The sequence below is a fragment of the Selaginella moellendorffii genome, unplaced genomic scaffold (assembly GCF_000143415.4).
Source record: "Selaginella moellendorffii unplaced genomic scaffold, v1.0 SELMOscaffold_6, whole genome shotgun sequence".
Classification (NCBI taxonomy): domain Eukaryota; kingdom Viridiplantae; phylum Streptophyta; class Lycopodiopsida; order Selaginellales; family Selaginellaceae; genus Selaginella; species Selaginella moellendorffii.
Genome location: NW_003314267.1, coordinates 969,611 through 990,985, shown reverse-complemented (window position 1 = coordinate 990,985; position 21,375 = coordinate 969,611). Strand labels below are relative to the sequence as shown.

At 46.3% G+C, this 21,375-nt stretch overlaps 10 protein-coding genes across 12 annotated transcripts in view; 3 read left to right on the top strand and 7 right to left on the bottom strand.

Annotated features, from left to right (window-relative positions):
• Positions 1 to 5,092: 5,092 nt before the first annotated feature.
• On the bottom strand, positions 5,093 to 5,743 carry LOC112344920. Its single transcript, XM_024670506.1, has 3 exons — positions 5,532 to 5,743; positions 5,340 to 5,485; positions 5,093 to 5,280 (listed from the first exon to the last, which is right to left on the bottom strand). The coding sequence occupies exons 1-3, from the start codon at positions 5,618 to 5,620 to the stop codon at positions 5,144 to 5,146; spliced, it is 372 nt and encodes a 123-aa protein (XP_024526274.1). The 5' UTR covers positions 5,621 to 5,743; the 3' UTR covers positions 5,093 to 5,143.
• Positions 5,552 to 6,644, bottom strand: LOC9655413 (cyclic pyranopterin monophosphate synthase). 2 transcript variants are annotated; one of them, XM_024670505.1, is made up of 4 exons: positions 6,499 to 6,644; positions 5,843 to 6,445; positions 5,743 to 5,773; positions 5,552 to 5,635 (listed from the first exon to the last, which is right to left on the bottom strand). In XM_024670505.1, exons 1-2 carry the CDS (start codon positions 6,604 to 6,606, stop codon positions 5,852 to 5,854), a joined length of 702 nt encoding a protein of 233 aa, XP_024526273.1. In that variant the 5' UTR covers positions 6,607 to 6,644; the 3' UTR covers positions 5,552 to 5,635; positions 5,743 to 5,773; positions 5,843 to 5,851. The 2 variants fall into 2 exon arrangements, with proteins under 2 accessions (XP_024526273.1, XP_002965500.2); XM_002965454.2 differs by lacking the exon at positions 5,552 to 5,635 and having other exon boundaries at positions 5,690 to 5,773.
• On the top strand, positions 6,622 to 8,240 carry LOC9634274 (zinc finger protein 391). Its single transcript, XM_002965782.2, has 7 exons — positions 6,622 to 6,906; positions 6,995 to 7,148; positions 7,209 to 7,353; positions 7,427 to 7,548; positions 7,608 to 7,758; positions 7,813 to 7,949; positions 8,012 to 8,240. Exons 1-7 carry the CDS (start codon positions 6,654 to 6,656, stop codon positions 8,106 to 8,108), a joined length of 1,059 nt encoding a protein of 352 aa, XP_002965828.2. The 5' UTR covers positions 6,622 to 6,653; the 3' UTR covers positions 8,109 to 8,240.
• LOC9655412 (UDP-galactose/UDP-glucose transporter 7) lies at positions 8,110 to 9,917 on the bottom strand. Its single transcript, XM_002965453.2, has 8 exons — positions 9,742 to 9,917; positions 9,475 to 9,604; positions 9,309 to 9,414; positions 8,995 to 9,240; positions 8,820 to 8,930; positions 8,603 to 8,761; positions 8,406 to 8,549; positions 8,110 to 8,352 (listed from the first exon to the last, which is right to left on the bottom strand). The coding sequence occupies exons 2-8, from the start codon at positions 9,567 to 9,569 to the stop codon at positions 8,176 to 8,178; spliced, it is 1,038 nt and encodes a 345-aa protein (XP_002965499.2). The 5' UTR covers positions 9,570 to 9,604; positions 9,742 to 9,917; the 3' UTR covers positions 8,110 to 8,175.
• Positions 9,918 to 13,296: 3,379 nt separating this feature from the next.
• On the bottom strand, positions 13,297 to 14,043 carry LOC9634272. 2 transcript variants are annotated; one of them, XR_002991899.1, is made up of 3 exons: positions 14,014 to 14,043; positions 13,722 to 13,956; positions 13,297 to 13,667 (listed from the first exon to the last, which is right to left on the bottom strand). XR_002991899.1 is itself a non-coding variant. In XM_002965452.2 (3 exons), exons 1-3 carry the CDS (start codon positions 14,033 to 14,035, stop codon positions 13,356 to 13,358), a joined length of 435 nt encoding a protein of 144 aa, XP_002965498.1. In that variant the 5' UTR covers positions 14,036 to 14,040; the 3' UTR covers positions 13,297 to 13,355. The 2 variants fall into 2 exon arrangements, 1 of the variants encoding a protein (XP_002965498.1); XM_002965452.2 differs by having other exon boundaries at positions 13,722 to 13,822; positions 14,014 to 14,040.
• Positions 14,044 to 15,367: 1,324 nt separating this feature from the next.
• On the bottom strand, positions 15,368 to 16,435 carry LOC9634271 (putative tRNA (cytidine(34)-2'-O)-methyltransferase). The gene is made up of 7 exons (XM_002965451.2): positions 16,357 to 16,435; positions 16,222 to 16,307; positions 16,103 to 16,171; positions 15,981 to 16,039; positions 15,863 to 15,923; positions 15,759 to 15,812; positions 15,368 to 15,707 (listed from the first exon to the last, which is right to left on the bottom strand). The coding sequence occupies exons 1-7, from the start codon at positions 16,418 to 16,420 to the stop codon at positions 15,417 to 15,419; spliced, it is 684 nt and encodes a 227-aa protein (XP_002965497.2). The 5' UTR covers positions 16,421 to 16,435; the 3' UTR covers positions 15,368 to 15,416.
• Positions 16,436 to 16,465: 30 nt separating this feature from the next.
• LOC9655411 (D-amino-acid transaminase, chloroplastic) lies at positions 16,466 to 18,028 on the bottom strand. The gene is made up of 5 exons (XM_002965450.2): positions 17,862 to 18,028; positions 17,776 to 17,813; positions 17,555 to 17,727; positions 16,708 to 17,384; positions 16,466 to 16,654 (listed from the first exon to the last, which is right to left on the bottom strand). The coding sequence occupies exons 1-5, from the start codon at positions 17,986 to 17,988 to the stop codon at positions 16,548 to 16,550; spliced, it is 1,122 nt and encodes a 373-aa protein (XP_002965496.2). The 5' UTR covers positions 17,989 to 18,028; the 3' UTR covers positions 16,466 to 16,547.
• Positions 18,029 to 18,881: 853 nt separating this feature from the next.
• LOC9655410 lies at positions 18,882 to 20,418 on the top strand. The gene is made up of 3 exons (XM_024670685.1): positions 18,882 to 18,915; positions 18,978 to 19,882; positions 19,929 to 20,418. The coding sequence occupies exons 1-3, from the start codon at positions 18,882 to 18,884 to the stop codon at positions 20,187 to 20,189; spliced, it is 1,200 nt and encodes a 399-aa protein (XP_024526453.1). The 3' UTR covers positions 20,190 to 20,418.
• Positions 20,186 to 20,863, bottom strand: LOC112344962. Its single transcript, XM_024670686.1, has 2 exons — positions 20,407 to 20,863; positions 20,186 to 20,350 (listed from the first exon to the last, which is right to left on the bottom strand). Exons 1-2 carry the CDS (start codon positions 20,581 to 20,583, stop codon positions 20,186 to 20,188), a joined length of 342 nt encoding a protein of 113 aa, XP_024526454.1. The 5' UTR covers positions 20,584 to 20,863.
• A 100-nt stretch (positions 20,864 to 20,963) lies between these two features.
• Positions 20,964 to 21,375, top strand: part of LOC9655409 — a 1,321-nt gene continuing 909 nt past the window's right edge. The window contains exon 1 of the mRNA XM_002965779.2: positions 20,964 to 21,375. This exon is cut by the window's right edge and continues 67 nt beyond it. Coding sequence (XP_002965825.2) covers positions 21,132 to 21,375 — 244 coding nt within the window. The 5' untranslated portion in view covers positions 20,964 to 21,131.

Sequence of the window (21,375 nt, the reverse complement as noted above, 5' to 3'; positions counted from 1 at the left end):
CCCATGTCCCTTTTGAATGGATCAAAACATCACAATGAAGTTAATAGTCACCTCCGACATATCATAAAGGATGTCATCCATCAACAATTAGAAAGTTATTGAAACATTATTTAAACCAAATGGCATCACCAAAAACTTATACAAACTAAATGATGTATAAAAAATAATCTTGGGAATATCTTCCTCAACTATTAGCACTTATTAGTACTCAGAAGTAAAATCTATAAATCTATGCTCACTCCCACCCAAAGCTACTAACCACCACTAAAGAGTTCTTTCAAGACTAAATCCTTAGTGTTACTATCTTAAGTATACTTTTGGAATCCCCCACAACAATGCCCCCCCTCAGTGGATCATTGCTTTGGGTGTTTATCCTACGGCATGTATTTATATTTGGATATAGTCTTAGATTCGATCTTTGACTTAATCTCAAACTTTATCTCAAACTTGGTCTAGGACTCACTCTTGGATTTAGTCTCAAACTCAACATGTTTCCATTGGTGACCACAGTGGGATAAGTGAGGTGACTTAGTGAAGTATTCAAGAGCTAACTCTAACTCTTTTAGGAAATCAAATGGTCCCAATTCAAGTAGGTAGCACTATTTACTTGGATACCTTGCGTAACTCATTAAAACCTTGCTTTAGGCACATGGTTGGGTTGTAAACAACTAAAAAGAACAACTCGAGAGATGATCCATAGGGAAATATAAAGAGAAAAGACTTATAAACAAGAGTGCACCTCATTTTTCAATAAGTTAAAAGTTTTAAAATATTTAGGGTTAAATGTCTTTGGATTTAAATATAAGTTGAGTGACATCTTAGGAAGTCCAAATTCAAGAGCTTACATAGGGCACTCTAGTGGCAAAAGGTGAAAAGGGTACTCACAAGGCTTGTGTTTTAAATATAAAGTCCTTAACTGTGGAAAAGATAAAGAGTGATCCAAAATATCATCCCAAAGTCCTTAACTGTGGGAAAGACAAAGAGTAATCCTCTTGTTTAAAAACCTAAGGTATAGTTATATGGTGAGGAAATTTTAGAGGTTATTAGGACTTAATGCCTGATTTTAACATAAGAGTATATCAAAAGTACTTTTAGGTGTCTAAGATAGGACTTAGGTATGTAGAGCACTTATATCAAGTGTGAAGGTAGTGTGGCTTTGAGGCCACTTTTGGGATCTTGGCAAACATGTTAAGTTGGAATGAAGACTTATAGAGGTTGTGAGTGAAACTCCTTCAAATGGCTATTAATGTGATAAATTAATTTTCCACACTAAATCCACACTATAATAGTATGGGCTACTTTAAATTTAGTCCACACCACTTTAAAGTAAAAATTGTGGTTACTAAATTTTTCATACTAATTTAGTATGACCACTAAATTAGTCTTGCTCCAACACTCTTTGATAAGATTTTGATTGAAGGTCTGATCACATGCTTTTTACTCCCCCTTGGCTGATGTAATGCCTAACTTGGATCAAAGTCTCACAAACTGTTGGATAGGAAGAGTAGTCTTTATGAGTAGATCAATAACCAAAGTAATAGAACATGTTGAAATGCTTGTTTCTCCTATTGATAATGCAGGATTGCTTGTGTGGGCTTCCATGCTCATGTTGAACATCAAGGTGTAGGATCTTGAGCTGTGTTATAGTCATCAAGTTCATTCTATGACTTAAGAGCATCTTAAAAACTGGCTCACTTTTTTTATTTATGATATCAGAACTAATTTGACTACTTTTAGTGATAGAGTTGTTTAGTGTGTATCCTCCAGTGGTAGTGGTGGTGGTGGTGGGGGATTTCTGGTGGGGGTTCTAAAGGAAGTGGTAGTCTATAAGGTAATAGTGATGTTTTTGTACTAGGAAATTCATTACAATCCATTAAGCTCTATGGTTAAATTTGAAGGTAAAATATACCTAGAGTTGATTTTTTGCGTGTTGAGGAGATTGAATACATTAGAACCATTTCCTTAAAGAATACCATCATGTATACTAGAACCTTTTTCTGCTTGAAAATCCACATGTGGAATTCACTTTGGTAGTATTATACATCTTATGAAGTGATCTTCCCACTTTGTTCTATGTTCCTCCTTTGAAATCTTTGAATATTCTGTACAACTAAACACCTGTAAATATGAAAGAGTAGGCTTATTACTAGTCTAAAGTTCCTTTGGTGTCTTGTTCAAAACCACTTTGGTGGGAAAAATATTTTGGACATGAACAACTATGTTTACATCTTTAGCCCAGAAAAATATAGGAACATGCATAGCTTTGAGCATTATATGGGATGAATTAAGAACTATGAGCATTTTCCTCTCCACAATCCCATTTTGGCCATGTTTGTATGGCGCTGAGATCTGGAGGGAAATTCTTCATGAAGATAAGGAGAAGTTCCTGGCCACCATCTACTCTGAAGCACGTGTATTGATCAATCACATTCTTTTTCTATTGGCCAAATCCAGTCATGGAAAGTTTTTAGTGCATTTGATTCTGTTTAAAGGAAAGAAACCCCCAAATATTAATGTGAATAAGATCTAAAATTGAAATCGCTCTTGTCCTAGCTTTTTTTGGAAGTGGCTTTTCTTCATCTTTACTCGTAGACAATCCTTATATATTCCCCTGTTTGATCCTCTCAAAGATGGTATGCTATGCAAAATCAAAATAGTAGTACCTATCTATAATTTGCATGTGCTAGTCTTTGATGCTAAAGCTATAAATTATTAGACACCAAGACAATGTTGTATAGTAGAAAGAAAAATCTTTCCAAAAGTTATCATTCTCAATATCTCACCACTAGTAAAACTAAAAATTGCCTACAGCTTATTTGCTGGAAAAGTAAACAATTCAATGTCAAGTGATGAATGGTGCCACTTTTAAGAAGCCAATTCTAGTGCTGGCATTTTCCATACTCAGCATAATCTGTAAATATCAAGGATGAGTTCAACATCATATAATTATTGGAAGCTACTAAGGTTTTTTCTTGCAAGGAGCTCAACTTCGGTGGTGGTCTGAGATTGCTTGGTATGTGGACAAGGATGCTGAAGAGGAGTTTCCACAAGTTATGTTTGAGGGGTACATTCAGCCTCATGACATTTCCAAGCTTGAGGGCCCTGACTCACTGCTGTGGGTGTTTTGTTTGATGATGCAAGAGAATAGGTTCGTTGATGATAAGAAGATGATTCACAAGATTGGTTGACAAGAGAAGCCTTGGAGGAAGAAACCCTAATAAGTCCAAGTGTAGCAATTTTCAGTAGCAATGTGTCATCATTAGGTGAACATGATGAAGAGGAGAGTGGGGAAGAGGAGAGTAATGAGGAGGAAGAACTATCATTTATTTTATTTTATTTTAATTAACTTTAATATAAAACAATCATTTGGAACAATTTAGCAAGATTAGGAAAAAGGTACGTGAATGTGAAGGCTGTTGCAGGGATTAAGAATGGACTGTGGATAAAAATGACTCCAGAATCTAACCTCAAGCCTCAGATCAAGTGTTAACACCCCATGCATGCCCCTTTCTCAATTGCCACCTCTGCTCTCTGTCCAGCTTGTCAAGAACCTTCCTCCTTAAGAACCCAGCTCCTTGCATCCCAATTCTGTTTAACTTAACTAGTCAAGTCCCAAGTACAGGCCACCGTAACCTGCTACATTTGTAGCGCTTACTCCCCACTTTAAAATTGTGTGACCTCATACAAAATATTGATTTAAATTATCCATCTCGTCTCAGTGAAAACTACACAAGTTATCCTTTTCAACATCAGTACTCCACAAATCTTTACATGCACAGGGTGTTATGCACTAAAGCAATAATTTTTCATCACAGCATCACAATCATTTCACACTCCATTTCTCTACCAAGCTCACAATCTCCAAAGATCTATGAACATCAAGCTTTCTGGCCATGACTTTGTCATGCTAACCCAACTCTCTCAATCCTTAGCTCATAATCTCAAAAGATCTGTGAGTGTTACATCAGAAGTTCTTTAGTCATGAATTTATCATGTTAGCCAAACTCTTTTAATTCTCAACTCACAATCTTAAAAAAATTGTCAGTGCCACACCACAAGCTTTTTAGCCATGAATTTATCATGCTAGCCCAACTTACACAATTCTGAACTCACAACCTCAAAAACATCAAGATTTCTGGCCATGACTTTGTCATGCTAACCCAACTCTCTCAATTCTTAGCTCATAATCTTAAAAGATCTGTGAGTGTTACATCAAGAATCTTAAAATTTCTTAGATCACTGCCTCAAAACAATGTATGAGGAAGGTAAATGGTTAACATGAGAAGCAAACCTCTATCATTCTTAACAGCTGAGGAGCCTTACTTCCCATCTCCGCCAAAACCATGGAGGAATTTAACCTCAAGCCTCAGATCAAGTGTGAACACCCCGTCATCAGCCCTCTCACAATCCCCGCTCTCTTTCCAAGCACTTCTCAAGAACCAAGCTCCTTGCCACGTCATCCCAAATCACCACTTCCAACTCAACTTGAAGGCTGGCTCTAGCCCTCAAAAAGTAGCCAAGAACCTATGGAAGGTTAAGTCCCAATTACCGTAACCCGCTACACTGTGCTTCGTGGCGTCGTGCTTGATTTGGATCTAACGCTCCGGACGCTCGACTTGCGGGCGCTGCAAGCCAACCGTGTCTACGCATCCGCAAAGGAAATGGAGCTGGCATTGCAGACGATAGAAAACGCTAGGAGGTCCAACAAATCCGCACTCCCTGGGTGGCAGAAGCATGCCGCTATATCGACTCCAAGAAGCTCTGGCGCGGGATGATCACGCTGAGCAGCACAAGCGACGCGAAGAACTTCGAGGCGGGGGAGCTGGGCACCGGTTCCAGATTCTCGCCAATTCTTGGGAGTGAGTTCTCGGCCGTGAAGCCGTCGCCTCTGCCACTACTGCGCGTTTGCGAGATGTGGGGCGCCAAGCCGTGCGAAGTTTTGATGGTGGGCGATACGATGTTGCGTGCGCGGGAGCGATGACTTGCTTGGTGGATCCATTGTTTCGCTACAAGATTGAAGAGCTCCCTCCTCACCAGCGACCCGATTTCAAGGTGCATTCGCTCCACGATCTCAAGCTGCTCATCGCCAAACTGTGTAGAAGAGATCGTGATTCACAATTCTTCGAGCTTAGAACCTCAAAATTTAAGGAAGATACGCTTCCGGAGGTGGTGGCTCGAGGCTCCCACCTCGTCTCTCCAGAATCTGGACGAGAGCAAGGTATGCGATCCCCAAAAGCACGGCAAGCGCTCCAGTTATTCGAGCCGTGACTTCGCCATCATCTATCCAGTGAACAAACGCTTAAACAACAGGATAATTCTCAACTCCTTCTACGACGTACCCTTCTTCTTAGGCTTCGGCGTCTCTTCTCTTCTCTCGGGAAGGATTTCCTGCTCTTGAGGAGGAGGGACCTCCCTTTCATCGTTGTCCGCTTGTCTCACGATTCTTGTCAACCTCAAGACCCTCTTCGGCTTGCACTGTAGCGTCCTGTATGTGCAATGTGAATCAAAGACATTTAGAAACTAGAGGTTACCTGGAGAATGAGCAGCAGCCAGGAAGCGTTGGTCTGGTTTCTCCGCCACACCTCAAGTTCGTCGTCGCCCATGAAGTGATTGAAGCCATAGCAGCGTTATCCACCTGGATTGCGATATTAGCTTATAAAGAGATCACACACTATCAATGGAGAGAAACTTAGCGGAGAACTATCTGGAAAAGAATGCTCCCGAGTTTAGAGACTGTGATACCTTGCTACAAAATCCATAGCACATCATCCATCTGGATCGAAAGCTCGACATATTAGCAAGAGGAGGAAAACGAAAAAAAAAAAAGAAAGAGAGATCTTACAGTGCTTCTTCAATTCTTCTCTCGATGCCAGTCGCCACTCTTGCCACCGGACTTGGACACGAGCTCGATGCCGGATATCTGTATAGCCTTGGACGCAGCCTTGCACATATCGTACACCGTCAAGCAAGCCACCGAGACAGCCGTGAGAGCTTCCATCTCCACACCAGTCGGGCCAACCGAGCTAGCCTCCGCGGTGACTTCCACACAGCTAGCCTCCTCGTCCAGCGCCATCATCACGTCCACCGAGCTGAGAGCTATGGTGTGGCACAGAGGTATGAGCGTCGCGGTTTGCTTGGCGGCCTGGATGCCCGCTATCTTGGCCACTGTCAAGACGTCTCCCTTGGCGATCTTGTTGGCGGCCACGAGATGGAAGACGTCGGGCCCGAGGAGGACTCTACCGGACGCTACTGCGTTCCTTTTGGTGTCCATCTTGTGAGAGACGTCCACCATCGAGGCCTTTCCAGAGCTATCGAAGTGAGTTAGAGAAGAAGATCGATCTCTAGCTATCGATGGAGCTGCGATGCTCTGGGACGATGGATCTCTCGCTGGAAATCCTTGCGCGCCAGCAGCGGCAGGGGGAGCACCAAACATTTCTTCCAGCTCCTGTGGAAACTCCACAGGATCACGACTGATTCAAGGAGGAAATCTTGCTCTACCTGGTTGAATTCTTCAATGTCGCGATCGATGCTGCTGTACGATCGAGCGGAAATGCAAGCGCTGCGCCGGGCGATCGCGATCCCTGCGCGCCTCGCCAAGCTGCCCATCCTGAAGAGCCCTAATCTAATCCAATCTAGGGCTTAAGAGTGCCACAATGCAGGAAGAGGACGGCAATGGCGCGTCTTCTTCTTCTTCTTCTCGCAAGAGGTACGCCGAGGAGGAGCAAGAGAGCGCTGCTGCGATGAAGAAGAGGATCCACAGCGCGCAGGAAGACGCCGCGCTAAATCTTGCGGCTGCCGCCACATTCTCGGCGATCTCGCGCGATGAGTTGCCAATCAGTGTGGTGGAGAAGAAGGTGAAGAAACGCAAGAAGCTCAAGCAAGTGGTCATTCGGCTGGATTCTTTCGGTACGTGAGATAGAAACTAGGAAGAACTCTTTCTTCGTTTTCTCTTTTTCCGTTTGGATTTCTTTCTCAGTTGTGTGAGTCAATGCAGCTCACCAGAGGCTAATGGAAGTTGTGTCGGATCAATATGGTGGCAGCTTGGAAGCTCTTGTAAACGCAGCAGTGGATGCGAGGATTGGGCCGGAGTGCTCGAGCAAGAAATCTAGCCTTCGGAAACCAAACCTTTCAAAGTGGAAGCGAATGAAGTAAGCAACTCTTTCTTCTTCTTTTCTATGCTTTCGCTGAAGGATTGCTTTGAATTCCAGGTTTGAGCAGCTCAAGAGCAGCGAATTGCAAGAACTGGCGATGGCATTCCAAAATTTAGCGGAATCATCAGCCTTGGCAGCTGAGCTTCCGGCCGAGCTACTTGGAATCCCGTGGCACGAGCTCACTGTACTACACTACGAGAAGGTAGAAAACCTTCTCGCGTTTCATCCTCTCTTTTGTGTGGTCTGACTGTTTTCCAGTTCTTCTTTTCTCGTAGATGCTCGTCGAGACGAAGAAAATGCTCCTGCTGATCGATAAAACGCACGACTGCCCTCACGTGGGATGCAACAAGCGGTTTGCAACACCGGGAAGTCTTGGAGATCATCTAAACGAGCACAAGTAAGTTCACGCTTGACTCTTCTTCTCTCGTATATGATCTAGTTTGTTTACATCTCCAGTGGCCAGAGACCATACCTTTGCAGCTTTGAGAACTGCAGCCTTCGGTTTAGCAGCAAGCAGCTACTGAGCCGACACATAAAAAAGCACGAGAGAGCTCACAAATGCACCTTTGAAGGATGCAACAAGCGCTTTGCTTTCCGCGAACGTCTGGTAAGTCGTACGAGTGCTCGGAGTGACTGGATTAAATGGTTTTCTCTCTTGTAGGTTGTCCACCAAAAGACCCACTGCGATGACAGGCCCTTGGTGTGCCCCTTCGAAGGCTGCGGAAAGAGCTTCAAGTGGCTCAACTCACTCAATGGTCACAAGAGAACACACACTGGAGAGAAGCCATTTCACTGCACGTAAGAGAAGAAAAACTCGATTTTGTTTGCAAAAACCCGAGAACCAACGTGTTTTTCTCCAGGTTTTCTGGCTGTGAGCGCTCTTTCGGATATAAGGTGGATCTCACAAGACACATAAGAACGCACTATGGCCAGCATGCTCGACCAAATCCACGATAAAAACCGGTAGGAACCTCCATTCTTTGTATTTTTTCTGAGAGAACGATCGTCTTTTGTGATCAATCGTTTACTTGGTTGATCCTATTTGTATCAATGGTTTCTCCTCCATAGATTTGGAAGATTTGGATTTCCTTCGCTTGAATTTCGCAACGGAGTACCATACTCCACCCGCGGTGTTAATGACTAAGCCAGCGACATTTAGAGCGTGAACCTCTACGCCACCAAGGACTATGAAACCAAGAAGCTGTCAAAGCGTCAAGCCGTGAGCTATGAAATATTGAAAACCAGAGTGTTTACCGTGGATCCGACTCCTTTAAGCACTCCCACAATCGTGGTTGTCAACGCAGAGTTTACGATTGTGCAAAGAAACATGGTGTAGTTGAGGACAATTCCCATAATCAGCGAGAGAGCAACAATGACAAAGAAGTAAATCGATTGGATCTGAGAAAAAAGAGATCAGGATTAGACTCTTTAGTTTGCAAGACAAGTCGAACCTTGTAAAAAAGCAGCGTCGGAGCAGTGCCAGCTTCTCCAGTGAAGATTATCAAAACTGCCAGAAATGGAAGCGAGAGGAGAGCATTGTAATACATAAGCTCTGTGGAGGACATGCCGTCCTCCCCTCCAGACCTTTCCACGAGCACCAAATATGCAGTCTAGGAAAACCAAAATCAGTTTTCTTGGCAATAAGTTTTAAAACCTCCAAGAGCAAACCTGGAAGGAAACCGATGTCAAGGCCAATGCATAGCCTACTAAATCGAATGAAAAATCTCCTAGAGCCGCGATAAGAACTCCAAAACCAGTAGTCATGACTGACAAAGCAACCTGAACAAGAAAACACAGTTAGTCATCAATCAAATCGGTGAAAGATTTAGCGCAAAAATCTTACTTGTGTAGCCGGTTTTCCCTTGCCAGTAAAAATGTCGGTCACGAGAACCGCCAGTGGTGTCAGTCTTTTAAGAGCGATATACATTGGAATGTTCACTCCCTGAAGGCTCGCCAAAGCGAAAGCAACGTTCGCATTGTAGAAAAAGGACAGCGGAAGAAGTTTTCTCGCAATTTTGAGAGAAAACTGTGGACTTTGTGAAATCCCAAAGCTGCCCCCTAGATGCAACAGCAAGACAGTCGCAACTTGCTGGAAGAACAGAAGAGCAAATTAAAAAAACCACTGTCAATGTTTTTTGTCTCTGGATATGAAGGTACCTGGAGCGTGAGAAGAGACATAGAATACGGATACTCCATAAGCACAGCTTTGTTGAGGAAAACCATGGCCAAGGACGCGAATCCATAGGAAACAGCTGCAATCAAGCTGAAAACACCGAGAGCAAACACGTAAAAGCTACTACTTTAAAGTCACGAGGAAACCAACTTTATCAACGACGTGTCGTTCCTCTTGGGCGGCTCGTCCCCCTTCTCGAGCTTTCCAGTCTCTGGATCCTTGGCATAGCCTCCCAAGCTGCCCATTGCGAGCAAAATCCGGGCCGCAAAGTCATGAATCCCTGTATACCCGAGCTTGGAATCAATCAAAATGCGAGATCAAGAGCTAGAATTTTCGCGAAGAAACGAGCTTCCAGCAAGAATACTCGCGAAATCTTAACCCAGATCAAGCTAAATCGCCAGGAAATCGCTCTCGTACCTCGAGATTGTGCTCATTCCTTCACATTTATGATGATCCATCGCAATGCCCCAGATCAGATGCTCCTACTGGTGCGCCATAGAATAATCCTCTGCGCCTTGAATGCCTACCCTACCGCCTGACTCCCCGACTGGAAACTGGAGTGATGGAGACGCCAATCTAGGTTTCCAACGAAGATTCTGCCACGGTGGACATCCACGTCATCACCACGTGTTATGCCACGATACTGTACACGTGTGACACCAAGACACACTACACGTGTCACGAAAGAATTCTTGGCGCTTTTTTAGGTCACCAAGAAAATGTGTGCCGCCTCTTTCGTCTTTTTGATGGCTACGATCGCCTCCGCGGGCGCTCTTCTAGACGATCATGTCAGGGAGCTCGCAAGCTTGAGAGCGGCCTCCAGCTATGGCGTCATTGAGCTCCAGGATTCCTCCCTAGAGTCGCTAATTCTCGAAAGATCGGGGCTAGGGCCGGGATTCTACATTCTCTTCTTCGATTCCAGCGCGGCCAGCGGCAGGGACGAGTTCTTCCAGTCCGAATTCTCCTCTCTGGCCTACTCCTTTCTCAAGAATCACGCCGGCTCGACATCGATCTTCTTCGCGTCCATGCAAGCCTCGAAATCTCCTCCCGTCGCGCTCCATAGATTCAACGTCACAGGTTTTCACATTCCTTGCGTTCTCTATCTCCCACCCAGCGGTGGCGGCATCGAGGTCCTGCCGCGATCGAGCACCGCGCAGCAGCTAGCGCTCACGATCCGCTCGAAATCCGGCATAGAAATCGGGGAGATATTCTCGCCGCCTCTCTCCACCGGGAAACGGATCGCGCTCGCATGCACCGCCGTGATCCTTGCGTGCCTCTCCCCGGCAGCGCTCAAAGCTCCCTTCCTCCAAGATCCCAAGATTTGGTGTGGAGCGGCCATCACGCTCTACATCTTCGTGATCTCCGGGGGCATTTTCAGCATCTTGTACCAGGTGCCATTGATCCATCCCCGGAGTGGTCACGCATTTCATCGTGAGCCAGATGGGCAGTTTGGTGCCGAGGGAATTCTCGTGGCTTCGTTGTACGCAGTGCCGTCAGTCGCTATCAGCGTCATCGTCCACTGGCTGCCCAGATTTCCCTCGAGAGTAATGCCGGCACTGGCGATCATGGGGGTGGCATCTTGCTGTGCTCTCGGTTGCCTCTCAAGGCTCCACGAGTGGAAGACTAGGAGGAGCTGATGATCACTCACTCGATGTGCTTGGCATGAATCATCACGACGATACAGATAACATGCTTCTTTTTTCAAGAGATTTGTGTGTTTAAGAGATTTGTGGAGGACGCCACCTTCTTTTACTTAGGAAGCAAGTAAGATCCACAATCACATCAAAACAATGGAGATGCTCATGGGCGCCATCCAGCTCCATCTACACCACAGCTGAGGACCTGTTAGAACAGGGTAGTTGTCTACCTCTACCTTGAAAAGATCATTGTCAAGAGTGAGAAAGTGGAGTAAAGGTCTCTGGAACTAGAGATGTGAGTTGATCTGATCTTTGTTGCATATCACAATGAACATTACTCCCTTGCAAGTTATATCGGCACCCAATCGCATTGAAACTTGGTGAAGAACATTCCATCCACCTCCACTCTAGTGATAGTTATTCTGCACATTCCAAGACAACTTGTCAAGAATCCACTGTCAGATACCTTTAATCCCGGGAGCTCTGCTGGCGCTGGTGTTGGAACAGAGAGGGGGAGGAAGAGAGGACTTAGATGCCGCTATTGAACCCAAGAATGAGCACCACACTGTGGTTATGCTATTGAAATCTTCTTGAGCATTAGCAACCACAGTGTGACTACGCTATCAAAATCCTCTGGAGCACGAGCACCACATTGCGACCCCGTGAAGAACATTCCATCCACCTCCTCTCTCGTGTCAAATTGACCATCACCATCGCTATGGGAGATTGTTATTCTAAACTAGGATCATGCAACAACTCCTAAGCAGAAGCTTCCCAGTCCTCTTTTCCTCCCCCTCTTCTAGCAATCTCAAATAGAAGATCTTTTAGGATCACCTTTCTAGAGAGGATTTAGCGCCAGGTAGTGGTGTTCATCAAAGAGCATGTAAATTCACATCTTTAGTTTCTATAGAGATATTTCCTCCACTTTCTTAGATTTTGATGGTGGTTCGGTCCCAAGGAGGGAGGTGACAAGTGCCTTGCTCTGATGTGTGGAGCTATATTTGGTGGATCTTTTTAGGGGATGAAAGGGTGAAAGTTAGTCACCCTAGATGCCTTACCCAACACCTCAACCTCCGTGCAAGGGTTGAGGTCTCTCTACAGCAATAGCACCATGGATGCAGTCTTGGGTAGCCTTCCTTTTCGCTTGTGCAGGTCTACAGCAGAAAGTGGAGAAAAGCTGCAGAGCTAGTTGAACTTGCAAATGTCGGTCATAGAAGGGCTATGTAGAGAAGTGAACGAGCCAGAGTAGAATGCAACACACATGCAATAGGTGAGACTATAATCTTCACTCCTCAAATTTGATTCATAGATACAGCTACGTCTTGCAGCAAGGTTTCTTCTACCATCCTGATGATGGTAGAGTTCTTGTGAGAATTATTTTTACAGGGAACAAGAAGGATGACACCAATGCAATCGAGGAAACTTTCATTGACGATGATGACGTTGTTATCATTGATCCCCCAGTGGCCAAAGTAGAACTCAGTCCAGCCAACAACCTTTGGGAAAGAAGGCAAGTATTTTGTCATATACTCAATATCTCACAGCTTTGTTGGAGCAAACTTACTGTCAACAGATTATCCAAGGTGTGAGGAGCTCTCTCCGAGGAGAGAGCTCTCTCCCTCAAGCTCTAGATCTGAGATGACTTGTTCATGAGTGAGCTTCTTGATTGCAATCCCTCTTGCAATATGTGAGATGCTTGAGGCATTGGATGTGTTAGATGTTTGAGGTGCTAGATCAAGGCAGTATGCAAAATGAAGAATTGTCAAGACTCACAAACAACTCTTCGCAAAAATTTTCAGCAATTGGGAAGAATGTGTATGGAGATTCAAGTGCCACTTAATAGAGGACGTGTGGCAGTTCAAAGCTAAGACCACATATTAACTCAAGATTGAAACTATAATAGTGAGCGAGAGTGTGTGCAAACAAGAACAAGACCAAGAACACAACTTGATTGATGAGTTTTTTTATATGAACTCCATGTTCTATCATCTCATCCTTGCTATTCAACCTTAGATCCAGGTGTGGATCAAGCACTTGATCATAAGTGGGAGTGTTGGATAGTAGAGAGTCTCGGGGAGTCCCTTCATGACATTGCCAGGAGTTATAAGGTCGCCAGCAGCGTGTTCCACGTGATTGGAGTGGCTCGATATGGCATTCTCTTCACCATTGCTATTGTAAATCGATCATGCTGTGGTTCGATTGAAAAGCCCAGCATTGGAGCAAGCTTGTCATCCTCCGTCTCCCATCAAGCCCATCATGGTTGGAGTCTCCTTGTCGCAGCCAAGAGCGCGGGAGATTCTTGGTGGCTATGGGGTCGAAAAGTTTGCAAAACAGAGAGCTGTAAATGAAACATATAATATAATGCTTTTAAGTACAAACGTAATGAACAGGAGATTACTTTTCCATCACTATCTCCCAAGTGTTTCCAGACTTCCTCTTGATAACAGCAACTTTTAACTCCGCCATGCTCTTATTGAATGCTTCTATGATAAGATCGTGCGCAGGTCGGGGGCTTTGGCCGAGCGGAGCAACCACACATGAATAGACTGACTTTTGCCACTGGATGGCAAAGTTCTGGTACTTAGTGTTGGGATCTTCTTTAGGGAACTTCACAAAAGGACCATTACTTTGACTGTCAAGCCTCCATCCATCCTTGTTGAAGGAGCTATTTCTATCTCTCGTGTTGAATGGACCAAGTAGAGTTCTCTGGTAGAATAACAATGACATCGATTGTGATCATAGAAAAGTCTAATAGATTACCTGTTTACGGTTGGTATCATCAAGAAGATCATCGTGCCATTTGTCCAGCACACTCTGGATGTCTTTCTTATCCTTTTGAGTCCCTTCTGTAATAGACCCTCCTGCAATACAGAAACATATCTAAGTATGAATAAAAACAATCCAAACGAGCTCATGTTTCCTGGGGCGTTGAGAGACCATGTATAAACAATTTATGCATGAATGAAATGGACCTTTTAGCACAACAGAGCCACATCTAGATGCACAAACGAAATTATGAGCTTATTCAGCAAGTTCAAAAGCTATCACTCACTAGTGCCTTTAGATTGTGCCATGGTACCAGAACAATAGAAGAAGAAGGGATGCACACCAATGAGACCTTTGAATACTTATATACGTGAAATAAGTTTTTTTTAATCTCCAAAGTGTGTTGATGTTAATGGCTACAATGAATATTGTAGCAATTGGCTATCCATGACATTGACAATATGGACAACACAACAAATGTTTAATGGTCAGTGGAAGAACGGAACTGGACATATTCCTCACTCTCGTTTAAAGTGGCTGCCATGCTCTCAATTATATATGTAGCCTGATGCCTGCGGGCCACAAAGGTTCTCCTAAGCTAGAAGAGAGCAAGAAAGCTCGTCAAGATTGAAAGTGGATAGAGGTAGGCAGCTGGAAAAAGTTCTTGACCAAGCAATATTAACAATGCACCCCCGTGAACCTCCTTCGTTGAGACTAGGTGCTCAACTATGTTAGCCATGAATAGCCATGGTATTCTGACATCATTGCAACACTCAAAGCTCAATTGTTTGAGAGCTATTTGGCATCAAACTAGCATCATCTTCAAAAGGGAGATGGTTTTTGTCCAAGCGAGGGATGTTATTTATGATGATGGCCTTTGTAGGAGTCAGCACAAAGGTATTCTAGTTTAGACAAGAAATCTCCTATAGCAATATTGGCAATGGGGCTTTGAAACGATCCGAGTCATCACTAGAGAGGAGGTGGACTGAATGTTCTTCACCCAATCGATCATGGTCGCAATGTGCCGTGTTTGACACCGATAAAACTTGTGATCTTGAAGGTGGCTAGTCCCCAGGAACTCTATGTCATGATCATACATACATACATATAGTCCTGAGCTCAACGGCCAGAGGCCCCCCAAGAAAACATTGACCGAGCTACATATATTCGATTTTGGCGGCATCATTTTAATTAATGCTAGCTTTTCCCTTATCTTGTGGCCAGTGAGATTGAATAGAGTGATTGATACATGTAACAGAGGAGAAAAGTTTTGATTTTATAAGCTTTTGCCATGAGCGGGTGGAGGCTTGGCTATCTGGTCAGAAGGTTGAAATCTCTCAAGTCTTAGATATATTTAAGCTCTTTCTTCCTTTTGTCCCCTTTTCACAGTTCTTGTCTACTACCTCAACAAGGATCTGGCTGACTCGAAATTACTTTGTAAGTTTTTACCGCTTTGGTTCCACGCTCAAGGATTTGGCACAATCCTTAACTCGGATTCACGTGATGGTTCCACGTGATGCTTTTGGCAAGCTACGCTGCGTGAATCATATGCATACAGCCATGGGTAGCATCGAGCAGTCCTAAAACTAATAAATATTGAATGAAGAGATTGTCAGAACAAAGAATAGGTTGACTAGATGGACTATGAATATTCTTCGTTGACTTTGACTGTTCGATTTCTTGGGTTTCTCAAGGAAAGCCATCCACGCTAGCGTGGGCGTCTTCCAGCATTCTTGGCAGCTCTCTCTCACTTTCTATATCGCCTAGTGCTCTACCTCGATCGAGCTGCCTTAATGCTTCGTAGACTCCAATCCCGACTGATACGCTCAAGTTGAGGCACCGGACGAATGCATCGTTCATTGGGATGCGGACAGTGCCACCGGCGTGGACTCCAGTGGAGCACTCTTCGTGGATCTCGGGAGCTAATCCGTCGGTCTCGGATCCAAACACAAGCCAGTCCCCCGGTTTGTAGCTCATGTCCTGCCAATCAAAGGAGTTTTGGATCGAATGGAAAGCTTATATAGTGCTTACCAAGTAGGAGCATTTCCCAGTCTTTGTGTAAGCGATCAAACGCTTCTCGCCTTCCTGTATAACGCAAACATGAAACTCGTAGAGATTTCTGAAAACAAACAGACCTGTTGTCTAAAATAGTCCAGAAAATGTGGCCAGGATTCGTGAACTTTGACAACTATATACCTGTTGAAAATTGCCACCATGGGAAATGAAAGACAGAGAAAGAAAGGAATTTCTTACTTCCAATAATCAAGCCCAGCTCGCTTCAGTTTGGAATCCTCTATAGAAAATCCAAGGGGCTGTGCAGATTAAAAAAGCAAGACTAGCACTAAGATTGCATTGTGAGAAAAATTTGCGTGTACCTTTACAAGATGTAGCCCCGCTAGTACAGCTGCACAAGTTCGAGCAGTAGTTCCAGTGTTTCCAGGAATCTACAAGATGTTAAAGTGCTGATAGAAATTAAAAAGGGAGAGCCCAGTACCTGGGGAGAAACTAGAACTACTTGCAATGGTCGCTGCTGCAATGAAAACTCGAGATTCTTCTTTTCTGCCCGAGTTTCCATTGAATCTTCAGAACGCCACAAGTGTCAGTTTGCGACTAGAAAAAAAAGGAGTACCTGATGATACGAGCTTTTCTTGACAGCATACCACTCCATAACGGGACGAACCTGCGAGAACCATCAAGCAGTTTGGTGTTGCAAACCACACCCTATCTCAAAGCCAAGCTAAGCACACTTAAAAGTTACATTATTGTACAAACTTATGAATAAATCAGTTCCGTCTGGTAGCAATCATAGCTCTCACCTTTTTAAGCTTCACCAGTGTATGGTACGGGGATTCTTACGGCTGACGGTCCATTAAGAATGTCATCGACTACAAGATTTCGTAGAGCAATTGTCGCGGGACCAGCCTCACCTGAAAGCACTGGTAAGTAAGAACACGAAAGACGACTCTTACACTCCACATACCGTTTCCAATGACTTGCCCATCCCATTTGACAACAGGAGTAATAGGCAGCGAACTGCCGATGAGCATCATCTCGGGACAGTCTTTGGCTTGCTCCGGCGAGATCTTCGTTACTTTCACGGCCGAAAGAACTCCGCTCTCCACGAGCTTCGGCGCAAGAGCTACCGTTCTCCTTGCCGTGCATCCCGACAGTATCTTGTCAAACTCCGGAACGAGCAGCTCTCGCGACTTGGAGATAAACGCGACGTTCACGTTGGGACCTTCTGCGACAAACCCCTCGTCGTCGAGCCAAATCGCTGCAAACGCCCCCTGGCTCTCGGCTTCCAGCTTCGACAGTGCATTCGGGAGATAGTTGACGTTTTTCATGGTTGCAAACTGGGGGTGCTTCATTGGCGTGGACGCTGTTATCACTGTGACACCCATGTCGGGATCGGGGATAGCGGGCAAGGACAGGACCACGGCATAGAGCGTCGACATGGTGCACTCGGAGGATGATAGTCCGAATCCGCCAGGTCCAGCTGAGAGCCAGTAGCGAAGTGATCCCAGCTTACAGCCAGAGCTTGCCACCGTCTGGATAAGAATTTCTCGCATGGTAGCACGGTCGAACGGTGGTTGAATTTTCGCCGCAGCGGCGGACTTGTGGAACCGGTCCAAATGCGCGTCAAGCTCATACAAGTAGCTGTTGGAGAAAAAACAAGTTCTACGAGTAAGAAAGTTCCAACGAAGACAAGCAAGAGTTGACAAGCTAGATCTCAGGACAAAAGAAAAGAGACAATGAACAATGGGCAAGAGAGCGCCAATTTGCTAGACACAAGGAAGAAAAACAAAGCCAAAGAAGGAAGTTCTTACCCATCAGCGATGGTTGCGGTGTCAAAGACGCCATGCCCGCGATGGACCATATGATCGTCCATCGGGATCACCATGGCGGCGGGATCGGTCGTAATTCCATCGATGAGGCTCGAGTACATAGCTCGATAGGTCTTCTGGGCATCGTGCGAGTGAGATTTGAGCCTCTCGGTGACCTGAAATAGCCAAATGTAGATTGATCCAGCACGAAAAGGCACACAAACCTCGGAGATCGAAAGAACGGGAACGATCTTGGAAGAATCTAAAGAATTTCACATCACATCGATCGAAACCTTGCAAAATCTCATACCTGTTGTTGCTACCATGGCCACAATGCTCGAGCTTCTCTGGCGCCAAAGCAGCGGCGGCAGGGAAGAACAGCGCCTAGGATGATTTGGAGCTAAGAGGGATCCAAAATAAATCCCTTGTCGAAGCATCTCGTAAATGGAAGCGCTATTGCGAAAGAGACTTGTGATAAAAAAAAGGGCGGGAATCGAACCCCGTCGTTTAAGAACCCTAGCATGACTAGCCCACGTGTCTTGCCACGTTGGAGGCGATTTTGCCCTAGAAGCGTGAGAGATTCTTTCTTGGCGCCCAAAGCTGGGATGCCGTCGTCAAGGGCAGCGAGAATGATCCATCGCTCCCACCGATCGGCGCCTGGAGAGGTATGGATGTCACGGATTCTCGCAAGGCGGCGGCGGCGGCGGGCGAGAATTACGCCATTTTCGATCCGCGCGGCTGCGGCCTGCTCAATGTCTTCCTCTCCCTCTTCCCGGACGCCCCGGCCCCGTCGATGCGCTGCACGCCATCGCTTCGGGAGGCCGTGGACAGCAGCTGGCAGGCGAAATTCGCGATGTGGATGATGGTGCTGCTGCTCGCCATCGCCAGGGGCCTGGCCATGGCGGGCAAATTCGTGGAGCTCTGGCTCAATATCTTTCATGTGAATGGGGGATTGTTCAAGATGGGAATGAAGCTCGTCACTGGAACTGGTAAATTCTCCTCGCATCAGATTCTCTTCTCTAAAATCGTTGTTTCTCCAGGCCTAGCAACTCCAGTGGAAGAGTCCGATGAATACTGGAGCTTTGTAGGACTGCTCGATCCACGCACAGACCTCTTACTCCACCAGAGCTGCGACGAATTCAGGAATCACAGCAGCTTCTTTGCGAGCGAGAGCCCAGCATCCAAGCTCATCGCCGACGTTTGTATGATGGCTTCCAAGCTTGCGTACGAGAACTCTCAAGTTATAGCCAAAGTTGTCACCGAGGATTGGAAGGTGAGAACTCAGGAAATTTTGCGAGCTCGTAAAACTTTATTCCTGTTTGATCTATAGATGCACGCCGTGGATGTCTTCGAGTGTATCAACAGTAAGTAGCTCTTGTTCTTGCGCAGCTTAACGTAAGTTCTTCCGTGCTTTTGTTCCGGCCAGAGTATCAGCCAAGCAAGCCCACCCGGCTCATGATCGCGATGGACAGAGCCGAGAATGCCCAGGCGATCATCGTAGCTTTCCAAGGACTGGTGCCTTTCAACGCTTACGACTGGAGCTCGTGCTTCGATTTCTCGTGGTACGAGTTCCCTGGAATAGGACGAGTTCACGTTGGCTGCCTTGAGGCTCTCAGCTTGGTGGATCGACAGGACATGGCCACTTTCACCAGGCTCAGGCGAAACATCGTTGACAAGCTTTCGAAAGAAAAGACCACGTCAGACGATGAAGCAGCGGAGCACCAGAGTTTACCCGATCACGAGGAAGAAGCAAGAACTTTTGATACTGGTGGGGATGGTTCGGAATTCTACAGCACCGAGGAAGCGTTAGAAGATCACGAGCTTGAAAATGACGAGAAGTCGGACAATACCATTTCGGACAAGGACGACGAGAAGAAAACTTCCGGCGAAGAGCCGGGGAAGCAGCGGCAGAGACCATTTTTATCCGGCCTTCCCGAAGCTGGCACCGCGGAGAACAGCCGCCTTCTCGCTTACGACGCTGCCTGTCTCAAGCTGAAGGAGCTTCTAGCAGTTCACAAGGAGGCCAAAGTTTATATCACCGGCCACAGTCTCGGGGGCGCGCTTGCTACCGTCTTCACTTCCTTCCTCTTTCACGCCAACGAGAACCAAGTAACGAGCAGGCTGGCCGGAGTTTACACCTTTGGACAGCCCAAAGCTGGCGATACCGAATTCGCTGCTGACGTGACCGTCAACCTCAACCATCCGGAGAACCGATTCTTCAGAGTTGTCTACTCCAACGATATTGTCCCTCGCCTTCCGTACGAGGATCTAGCGTTCCAGTTCAAGCACCTGGGACCCTGTTTCTTCTACGGCAGCAGCTACGGGGGCGAGGTAAGATCGCCTCTGCGTGTTTCTTCACTGACTTGTGCTGTTATAGACCGTCCAAGAGGAGCCTACAGCGAAAAGCTTGTCGACTAACCAGCTGCTTCCCGACCATGCCGTCGCAACCTGGGAGCTCCTCCAGAGCCTTCTCTTGCGCTACAAGTTCGGTGAAGCTTACAAAGAGACGTTGGCGTCGACGATGTTTCGGCTGGTTGGTCTCTTGTTCCCGGGAATCGCCGCTCACAGCCCCGTGAATTATATCAATGCCATCAGGCTGGGCCCCGAGGTCCTGGACGCGGAGGTGATGCCAAACTAGCTGCTACATTGATCGTCTCTGCCAGTTTCTTTCTCTTTTGGAGGGACGATCAGCACTCTATCTTTTGGAGGAACAATTCGCACACTGGAAGTGGTCGTCGTATCGCTGAGCTCTCCCAACGATAGGGACGCCATCAAACGAGTTTCTTTCAAAGAAATAACCTGTAAGAATAGAAGGAAGAGATGTTCTATGCTTGTAAAGATGATAAGAAGAATACCTGGTTGAGCTTTGTCGCGAATTCTTCCAATAACGCGGCTCGCTTCTTGGACAGCTCTAGCGCAGCCATTACATTCCTCTTCTCCTTGATCAGCTGCCTGGCCGAGTCCTCATTCCCGGCCTTAATCTCCGCCGCGGCGCGGAGATTCATCTGCTCAACACTCTCCGTTAGCCGCATAAATCTTGCCCGCGCCTTGTCCGCTGGATTCACAGGAAGAAATTTCTTCCCCGTTCCGAGTAAACACAGAGATTACCTCGCATTCTCGCCGATCTTGCTTCGTCCACGAGCGCGGCCAGCTGCTCCTGGAGCTCATCCGCGCTCTGAGCCGCGTCGATTCTCGCCACGACCGAGCGAGGTGGTGCCAGATGATCTCTCGATAGCGCCGGCCATTGCCGCCGGTTGAATCGATGAAACCCTGGGCTCCGCCATAGAGGAGCTCCCAGCGCGAAATGCAAGCTATCCATGGTGCCCTAAATCAACGGTAGCGATCTTTGCTTAAGTTTTTATCTAGAAGAATATGCTTTAGAAAGCATCATATTGGATATTCGCAGCGCGCTTGTTTATTTGCGTGTTCTTCTCGGTCACGCCGGCGTGGCGGCGATCCTCTCTTTCTTGGCGATCGAGCTTCTAACGATCCGATCGAGCGATTTCTCGGCGGAAATCGACCCCAGGTAGCGGTATCGGCCTCGCATTGCGCCGCTCGCGAGCGGATTCTAGGGTTCTTGATGGCGCAGGGGGCCAAGCTTACTCTCCTCGCGCTCGCCACCGCAACAGCTGGGATCTATGCCTCGATCTTGTACGCCTACAATGGCGATCGGCAGGCTATGCTTGAAGCTCTCCAGGGCGTCTCCCAGCGCCTTGGAAGATGGGCAATGCCAGTGTTTGTGCTGGCTCATACCCTCGCCATCGCGACGTGCTTCCCCTACGCGGTTTTGTTCGAGGCCGCCGCGTCCTTCTTGTTTGGATTCG